The sequence below is a fragment of the Orycteropus afer genome, unplaced genomic scaffold (assembly GCF_000298275.1).
Source record: "Orycteropus afer afer isolate SDZICR_OR568_19922 unplaced genomic scaffold, OryAfe1.0 scaffold00094, whole genome shotgun sequence".
In the NCBI taxonomy this organism is placed as follows: Eukaryota; Metazoa; Chordata; class Mammalia; order Tubulidentata; family Orycteropodidae; genus Orycteropus; species Orycteropus afer.
The window spans coordinates 7,013,019-7,022,096 of NW_006921681.1; the positions used below are offsets into that span (position 1 = coordinate 7,013,019).

At 37.2% G+C, this 9,078-nt stretch overlaps 1 protein-coding gene across 1 annotated transcript in view; it reads left to right on the forward strand.

The window, feature by feature from the left end:
• Positions 1-9,078, forward strand: part of KIF1B (kinesin family member 1B) — a 232,230-nt gene that overhangs the window by 136,468 nt on the left and 86,684 nt on the right. The window contains exons 15-21 of the mRNA XM_042781192.1: positions 2,401-2,480; positions 3,748-3,823; positions 6,395-6,474; positions 6,981-7,087; positions 7,917-8,000; positions 8,226-8,406; positions 8,497-8,569. Coding sequence (XP_042637126.1) covers positions 2,401-2,480; positions 3,748-3,823; positions 6,395-6,474; positions 6,981-7,087; positions 7,917-8,000; positions 8,226-8,406; positions 8,497-8,569 — 681 coding nt within the window. The remainder of the gene's footprint in view (positions 1-2,400; positions 2,481-3,747; positions 3,824-6,394; positions 6,475-6,980; positions 7,088-7,916; positions 8,001-8,225; positions 8,407-8,496; positions 8,570-9,078) is intronic.

Sequence of the window (9,078 nt, forward strand, 5' to 3'; positions counted from 1 at the left end):
CCTTCTGAGGAGTGGCTGGTGGGTTTGAACCATCAGCCTTCTGGTTAGCAGTCAAGTGCCTTAGCCACTATGCTACCAGAGCTCCCAGAGACACACTAGCAGTCCTGAAAAAGGAACCATTAGTAGAGAGAGAGAGCTCTGGTGGCATAGTGCCTCAAGCATTTGACTGGTAACCAGAAGGCTGGCAGTTCAAACCCAACAGCCACTCCTTGGAAGGAAGATTGGGCAATCTACTTCCGTAGTGATAATGCCTCGGAAACCCAAGGAGGGGTCGCTGTGAGTCAGATCTGACTTGATGGTAGTGAGTTGTGTATAAAGATGTCAGTCAGCTAGCTGTTTCAGCCTCTGTGTATGTGTGAAGACCAATTTAGGTGTTTTTTCCCCTTTCAAGCCCCCAGCAGACTTGTAGCCCCTCCCACTTTGTAACTGGTTCTTTTCTTTTCTGAAAGAGTACCTAGGATGTGGCTACCTCTACATTTCTACCCACCTTACTGATTACCACACTATGCTTAGCTTTTATCAGTTTTGCTCTTTGCCTGACTTTGCTAGTTCTGCTTTTTCTTCTTCTCTTTTTCTCTCTTGTTCTCTTCCTGTTTGTTTATCGTGGCTCTCTACTCCTTTGCTTTGTAGCTGCTGCCTTTTTAGTCTGTCTTTATTCTTAGTGTTTAAAAATACTCTTTAGATTTTAGCATTTACTTATTTTGTTTATTTTTAATGTGTCATCCAATAATAGAATTATCCTGGAAGCCCAGGCATTCCAGAAAAAAAACAAATGCCGAACACCTTAGGCTTTATTATGTTACATTATTCACATTTTTTCTCTGTATATGATTGTTTTGGAATTACAGGGGCTTTTTATGGTAGTAGCCTACTAAATGAAACATACATTCAAAATATTTTATGAACTATAAGACCTTCCATCATAATCACTACCACCACCACTAGTATCATCTTCATCATCATTACCAGCATCTTGACTTGCTAATTTTGTCTCCATGACCAGCATTTTCTCTTGCTTTTGCATTTGCTCATCCTTCTTTTTGATATTCCCTTCCCCTCTGTTCTTCATCTAGTCAGCTTCTAATTGCCTTTGTTCATTTGTATGAACATCACCCACCCGGGGAAACCCTCTCTGGCTCACCTATCTTCCAGTAGTTTGTGACTCCAAAGTGTTTCTGGCAGTTAGCAAACTATTTCTGTTGTCTTCACCTACCATACCCATTCACAATTCATGAACATGCTCAACTGGCCAGAGCGAGGTGTTTTCCTGCCGTTTCCTCCATACCTACACAGCACCTCCCACAGTTCCTGTCTCTGCTCACATACAACCTTCTCATTGAGGCCAGTTCTCACAACCTCACTTCACATTGCTCTCTTATCTCCCCTCCACCTGCATTCTCTCTCCTGTTTCCTTGCTTTATTCTCTCCAAAGTATTTATTACTATCTGACTGTATACTTCTTGATTAAAATGGATTATGGTCTCCTTACAAAAATATGTTTTAATGGCAAGAATTTTGTTCCCTGACATATCCCTAGTTGCCTGGAATGAGGCTTGACATATAATGAAGGCATATGTAATTATTATTATATAATAAGGAGCTCTGGTGGTACAGTGGGTAAGGCATTTGGCCGCTAACTAGGAAGTTGGTGGTTCAAACCCACCAGCTGCTCCGCAGGAGGAAGATGAAGCAATCTACTTTCTTAAAAGATTTACAGCCTTGGAAACCCTATTGGGGGGGCACTATGAGTTGGAATCAACTGGATGGCAGTGGGTTTGGTTTGTTTTTTTTTATATAATTATTAAATGAGTGAATCATCAGTTATTTCTCTCTGTCCTGAGTACAGAGAAACATGTTTGTTTTCTTACATTCCTGGCATACAATATACACTCACCAAGTGACTGGTAATTTGTCACTTCATTGACTACATATGTCTTTGAATGATCTAATACTGAACCTTTCTATATTAGATATCGGGCTGTGTTCAGGAGGATGTAGTATTATGGGGAAATTATAGTGAAACAAAAGCAATGAATACCTTAGGGGGTTTTATTCTCTTGTAGACATGGTTGTCAGAAAAAGTACTTTGCATGAGATACTGCTCTGTTACTCTTCCCCCAACACACATACACACAGACATGTGCTCAGTCACTATTAAGATACATACTTTTTTCAGTATTTAAAGGGTTTATATGTACCAGTAGTCTGGGGCTGACTTAGTTTCAAGCCTAGTTATTGTGATTCTTTACATATTAACAAAGAAAGAATAAACTTCATCACAGTAAATTCTGCCTCAGATCCTCAAAGGGCAAAATCTACTTCTTACTGTCCTTTCCAGGCATGGTATGTTAAATTAGCAGGCTCTTTGCTGCTGTAACTGTGGACTTTTTCCTCCCTTAGGAATCAGAGAAGATCATTGCTGAGTTGAATGAAACCTGGGAAGAGAAGCTTCGTAAAACAGAGGCCATAAGAATGGAGAGGTAAGGAGTTTAAAATCAGGGAATGTTTCTCAGTTTTCTTTGGAATATGTGATTAATTTTATACTAACGAAAGATGCAAGAAAAGTTAAAAACAGAACTCCCCCTCATACATAAATAAATAAATAAGCCTTGCTGGGCATATAAAGCCAGTAGAGTTTATACTTTAAAGTGAAAGTAACAGATTTAAGTGTTCTTTAGGGAGTCATGTGCATAAGTAGTTATCACAGTGCATGTTGCTAGGAATGCATGTGAGAACAGATGGTATTGAAGGATAGAGTTTCCATCTACAAAAAGTAGACTGCTTTTGATAATGGCCCAAATCCAAAAGGCTGTTCTGATTATTACCTTTCAGAGTTACCTTCTTTAGAACCTCTTTGGTAAAAAGGTGAAGTAGTTTGGGTTGCAAACCTCTATCAGTTCTCTACGCTGAAAGTGAACATCACCTGAAATAATACTTTTGCCATTTGAATAAATCTACATTTAAAAAACATCAGTTCTGTCATTCCCCCTTCCTAAAAGACCAGGCAGATGTAAGTTCTAAAATATTGATACACTAAATGTATCTAGCAGAATTTTCTTATAGTGATTTTAAGCTAAAATTATTGAAGCAGAATGATGGTGGGCATGGGAACATCTGAGAAAATCATATTTATAAGCTGTAGTCTATAAACCAAAGTTACTTTCTGATGGTTTTCTTAGATTCTGAAGAAATAGTTGAATGTATAGGCTTGAAGAATATTCCCTTATGTTAATTAGATATATTATTAGGAATTACTGAATTACTGTCTACCTCCAAAATCAAAAGAGACAGTTGTTATTTAGGTGAATATAACTTTACCTAACACAGGAGCATAACTTAATTAATTTTGAATGTGGTGTTATTTGTCTAAGAAATAATTACTCATTAATGACAGAATAAGTGGATTATTCTACATTTGCATTATTGACTTTAAATTGTTTTTCCTTTGCATGCTTTATTTTCAATTCATAGCATATTGACTTAATTGAAATTTTAGTGTTGTTAGGCTGATGGAGTCCCTGGGTGGTGCAGATGGTTAAATACTGGACTACTAACCGGAAGGTTGGTAGTTCAAACTCACCCAGAGGTGCCTTGGAAGTAAAGCCTAGTGATCTGCTTCTAAAAGGTCACAGCCTTGAAAACCCAGTGGAATATAGTTTTCTTGTGCACGTACATGGTTGCCATGAGTTGAAATCGACTCAGAGTCAATTAACAACAACATTCTGGTATACTTGTCGTTTTTTCTAGAGAGGCGTTGTTGGCTGAGATGGGAGTTGCTATTCGGGAAGATGGAGGAACCCTGGGAGTTTTCTCACCTAAAAAGGTAGGAAACAGTGTTGTTGTGAAACTCAGCCAAATGAAATCACTTTTTGTTTGTCTTAGTCCCTGAAGCACTTCTTATCTTTCAGGGCTGCCTTCTCCCTCTTTTTTTTAATCTTGGGGTTTGGTTTAATTTCTGGTTTCATTTGACCATACGGCCTTATAGTACAAGGGCAGCCTGTTTCTAAAATGTATCTCATGGTTCAGTATTTACAAAATAAAAACCCAAGACAGTAAATCTGTTAAACTTTAGGCTATGTTCAATATGTTTAATCATCTGCATTGTTGCTTTGCCTTAAACTCCCAACCTAATTTAGCATACCTTGCTTCAGTTTTGGCTACTGTTTCTATGTAGACTTTCCCACAGAAGGCATCAACCCATTTTAATAACTCTTTGGAAGTAATTTCAGCTGTTTATTAGGTTTGTGTAGAAAAATGCTGCATTAGATTATATTTGTACAACTGACAACCAGTGTACAGAGTAAAGCAATTCCTCTACTCTTTCTTGTCTTCCTACTCCTTTCTCAGTTTTATCTTTTAATGATTCTAGTAGATGCTTTCCTACTTACATAATCCTAGTTATAAAGTAGTAGCTACCTGTTAGGTAATTAAAATAGTAAAATATTTTTTACTAAATTGCTAGTTAATTACTGTTAGATGTTGGAAACTATTATCAAGTGAGTATTTTGTCTGCATATTTATATGACAGTAAAAGAATAGATATAACTAATATATGGTTCTTTAGTTTAAATAATCCTAAATTGGCCATTGGACACTTACACATCTTCATGTATAGGGTCTGGTCTCTTTAGATTAGAATAGAAGTGATAGGGACTTTTGAACCTATACTTTTGTCTTGTATGATACAAAATATTCCTGTGGCTTTTGCTGGGATTCCTTTGCTATCAAAGTCATGTAACTTTTTTATAAATTCCAATGTGTTATTAGGGAGCTCTGGTAGCATAGTGGCTAAGGCACTTGACTGGTAACCAGAAGGCTGGCGGTTCAAATCCACCAACCACTCCTCGGAAGGAAGATGGGGCAATCTACTTCCGTAATGATACTGCCTCCGAAACCCAAGGAGGGGTCGCTATGAGTCGGGTCCGACTCGACGGCACATAACAACAACAACAATGTGTTATTTTCAACGGAGAAGGTACATTTCAAGATATTTTCAATTCATATTGTAAATAAAACCAAAAAGCCAAACTCACTGCTCTCAAGTCAGATCAGACTCATAGTGACCATTTACAACTTTGATAAAATTTGTGTCGTTGCATATATCAAAAAATATTTTATATCTTTGCGTATTAAGAACTGTGAAAACATAATGACATTTAATGTCTGTCTAAACACAAACAAAGAGCTCTGGTGGCTTAGTGATTAAACACTTAGCAGCTAACCAGAAGGTTGGTGGTTTGAATTCGCCAGCAGGAGAAAAATATGGCATTCTGCTTCCGTAAAGATTTACAGCCTTGGAGACCCAAGGAGCAGTTCTCCTTTGTTCTGTAGGGTCACTGTGAGTCAGAATCGACTCAACAGCAACAGGTAAACACTTGAACAAGTGTTTAAATGATTTTAAATAGTGCCAAATACCAAACTGAGATCTCTGTTTCCTAAGCTTCACCTTATCCTAATTTTACACCTCTGGCCTTACATTTAAATCTGGGTTTCCTCAGGAAGGGTGGCATGGATACTCCACTGACCACATCTAAACTCAATTTTAGAAGCTATTTTTGAGACTCATTTCTTTTTTGACCCGTGTCATGATAGGTTTTAAAGAGTGCTGCCCATAGAGTACTTTGACTTTCTCAAATCAACAAAGCTCTTAAATTACAGATGTAGACACTAGTTGAAGAGATGTAGAGGTTTCTCTTATTTTCTTTTTAATCATTGTTTACAATCCTTTTTCTTAACCTCCTCATCTGACTCTTTCATTTTTCCACATTTGCTGGCATTATCTTGAATATTTTTGACCCCAAGACCAGACTTATTTATGGATTCCAGTGGGGTATTTTCACAAAAGAAGATTGGTTTTTAAATGATTTTAGAAACATTAGAGTTATATAAAGGTTTTTAGAAGATGTTTATATTACTTGATATCAGTAATTTAAATTTCTTCTTTAACGTAAAGCCTAGTGAACTAAAGACAGTAACTGGGACCATGAAAGTAGAAAATGACAATCATAGAGGGAAATTGGTAGGGTTGGGAAGACAATTTTATAAACTAAGTAAAAGACTAGATGATTTCTTGAGATTTTTGCCCAGGCATCTGCAAAAATTAGGACTAACTGAAATAGAACCAACCCGTCCTGATTTTTCTTCAGTGCTCTCTATGCTTTGTCCCTGTCCGCATTGGGTCTTGTTCTTTTTTTAAATAGAATTCATTAGTGCAGTTTGAGAAGAGGCACGTTGGCCCTTTAGTACGGGATTGCAAGTAAGAACAATACAGAAGTCCTTCTTCTAGGCTCTGTAGGGGGTCAAAGAAGCCATCAGCCTCCTGTAGGGTTGATGTTATTGTCACAGCCCTGTCTTAATGCCTTTCTCCGAATTGAGAATCTGTAATGTTTTTCAGACCCCACATCTTGTAAACCTCAATGAAGACCCACTAATGTCTGAATGCCTGCTTTATTACATCAAAGATGGAATTACAAGGTATATTTGTTTCTTATTTTACTCACTCAGTGTTTTCTTTTCTTTTCTATGACTGAATAACTAAAGAGAAGTTATTTGTTGTAAAATTTATTGTAATGATTTTCTGTTTTCCCTGTATGAAATAGTTGAAAACTATCTTCTCCTGCTTTCCCAAATGTTAAGTGTTTTAGCCAGCCATACTGATTAACATGTTTTTCTTTGAGACTCTAAACAATTTTTTTCCTTGTAACATCTTCTATGAATTCTTTAGGGAGTTTAGTTTGCTTGTGTCTTTTTGTAATGCTATGTGAGCTAAATTGGTGTATTGTTGTTCCTTAATTTCTTATTCTGATGTAAGGAGATTGGTCATATGTAAAAAAATAGAATTTGCAATTGAAAGCTTCTGATACAAAAAGGCAATACCTTTTTTGTACCTACTAAGAATATTCTTTGGGAGAAAGAGGTTCATTGTTCGTAATGCTTTTAGTGTCTCAGCATCCCTGGGAAATGCTTTCTCTTATGTTCAGGGTTGGTCAGGCAGATGCTGAGCGGCGCCAAGACATAGTGCTGAGTGGGGCTCACATTAAAGAAGAGCATTGTATCTTCCGGAGTGAGAGAAACAACAGTGGTGAAGGTGAGAGTTTTAGCTTGAGCTTCTCCAGCAACTTTTTCATTCTGTTATAAGAAATCTCCAAGACTTGGTATTCCCTGTGTGTATTTCAGTGAAACTTTCTTGTGCAGTCTAATACTGAAAATGGAGAAACTTGGACTGCTTATAAATGCAAGGACACACATAGCTACTTTACATGAAAAAGGCCCCTACAAAAGGAGCCCTTTTATTACTGTCAAGAAGTGAGCAGGACTTAGGCAATTAGGCTTGTCTTGAATGTTAATTACTTAATAGAAAAGTAAGAAAGGAATAGTATCCTAGGCAATAGGGATTTGTAGGACCTCTGTTCTTAACCCAGTAGAATTTATGTTATCTAAAACGGAAGAAAAAGTCAACCTTGAATTTTTCTCTAGGTTATTAACAAAATAACAATCCATTGGTATTTTTGTGTTATATAATTCAGTCTTTCCTAATCAGAGTATTAGTTTTTAATCTTGAGTTTTTGGTTATTACCTACATCTCATACTTAAGATTTCTTATGGTTTTAAAATTTTATTGACAGAACTGTCTTCAGATACCACCAAAAATATTATTTTCTTTCTTATTCTGAGGTTTGTAAAGATCTTTAATTTCAACTCAGTTAAATCTTTCTATGTTAGCCACAGCCCCAAATAGCCTGTTGTATTGGACTGAATCTGGTATCCTAAAATGAACTGATATGTAGATGCTTCAGCCATTTGGTTGGTTGTGAGGGTCTATTCTAGTTACCATAAATCTGGTATAGTCACTGCTTTCCATTATTTGTTTCCAGTGGTTTGTGATCCTAACATTAAGTAATTTGTGTTCCTTTTAGTTATTGTGACCCTGGAGCCCTGTGAACGCTCAGAAACCTATGTAAATGGCAAGAGGGTGGCTCAGCCTGTCCAGCTGCGCTCAGGTGAGACTGGGAGTGTTTGAATTCTTCAGTAATGCACATGTGGCTAGTGTGAGCAACTCTTTAATTTTTGACTCTTTGTTTATAGACTGAAGTGATAGTGTTAGGATGTATATTCCTGTAGCACTCCAAAACCTGCCTTTTTACATTAGGGGAAAGTAAGATTATTAACCTGCATGCTATACATTTAAAAAATGATTTCTTAACCCTGTTTTTACTTTGTACTAGGAAACCGTATCATCATGGGTAAAAATCATGTTTTTCGCTTTAATCACCCGGAGCAAGCACGAGCTGAGCGGGAGAAGACACCTTCTGCTGAGACCCCTTCCGAGCCTGTGGACTGGACATTTGCCCAGAGAGAGCTTCTGGAAAAACAAGGAATTGATATGAAACAGGAGATGGAGAAAAGGTGACTGTCGCTTTTTTAAAACATATAATAGCATTCATTAAATAGCCCATTGATTTCAGAATTTATTTCCTATCTTTTTTCTTCTTCTAGGCTACAGGAAATGGAGATCCTATACAAAAAAGAGAAGGAAGAAGCAGATCTTCTGTTGGAGCAGCAGAGACTGGTAGGAGTCCATCCTGAATCTGCTAAGTATTAGGAAAAGGGCAGCTTGTTCTCATACCTTCCCTGTTGCACAGATGAGCACTTGTCCATTGCTTATCCAGGTTCTCCTTGATCCCACACACTGTTCTTTCATTTCCTTTATGGAGAATGAACTCACATCTCCTGGTAGTCTTAGCCTGAAAATCTGCCCATAAAGGTACTGTTTTGTGCCTTTTATATCTTAAAGTCAGATCTTTACTTTCGTCAAAACCAAGTGCTTTTTGAGGAAATGGTGGGAGCTTCTCTGATAGCCTTTGCTTCGTGATAGTGGTTTTTGAATTTGCATCAGTCGTGATTCTTTTAATGATAATTACTCTGAGTATTGAATTTGGTGGGTGTTTGCCTTGGTTTTGTTTCTGATCACCTGATAGTACTAATTCTCTGCTCTTGGGCTGACTTGGGAATTGTTCTTGTGCTGGGTGGGTTTTTTGTTTTTTTTCCTTTCCTTCTCTTTTTTTTTTTTTTTTTTTT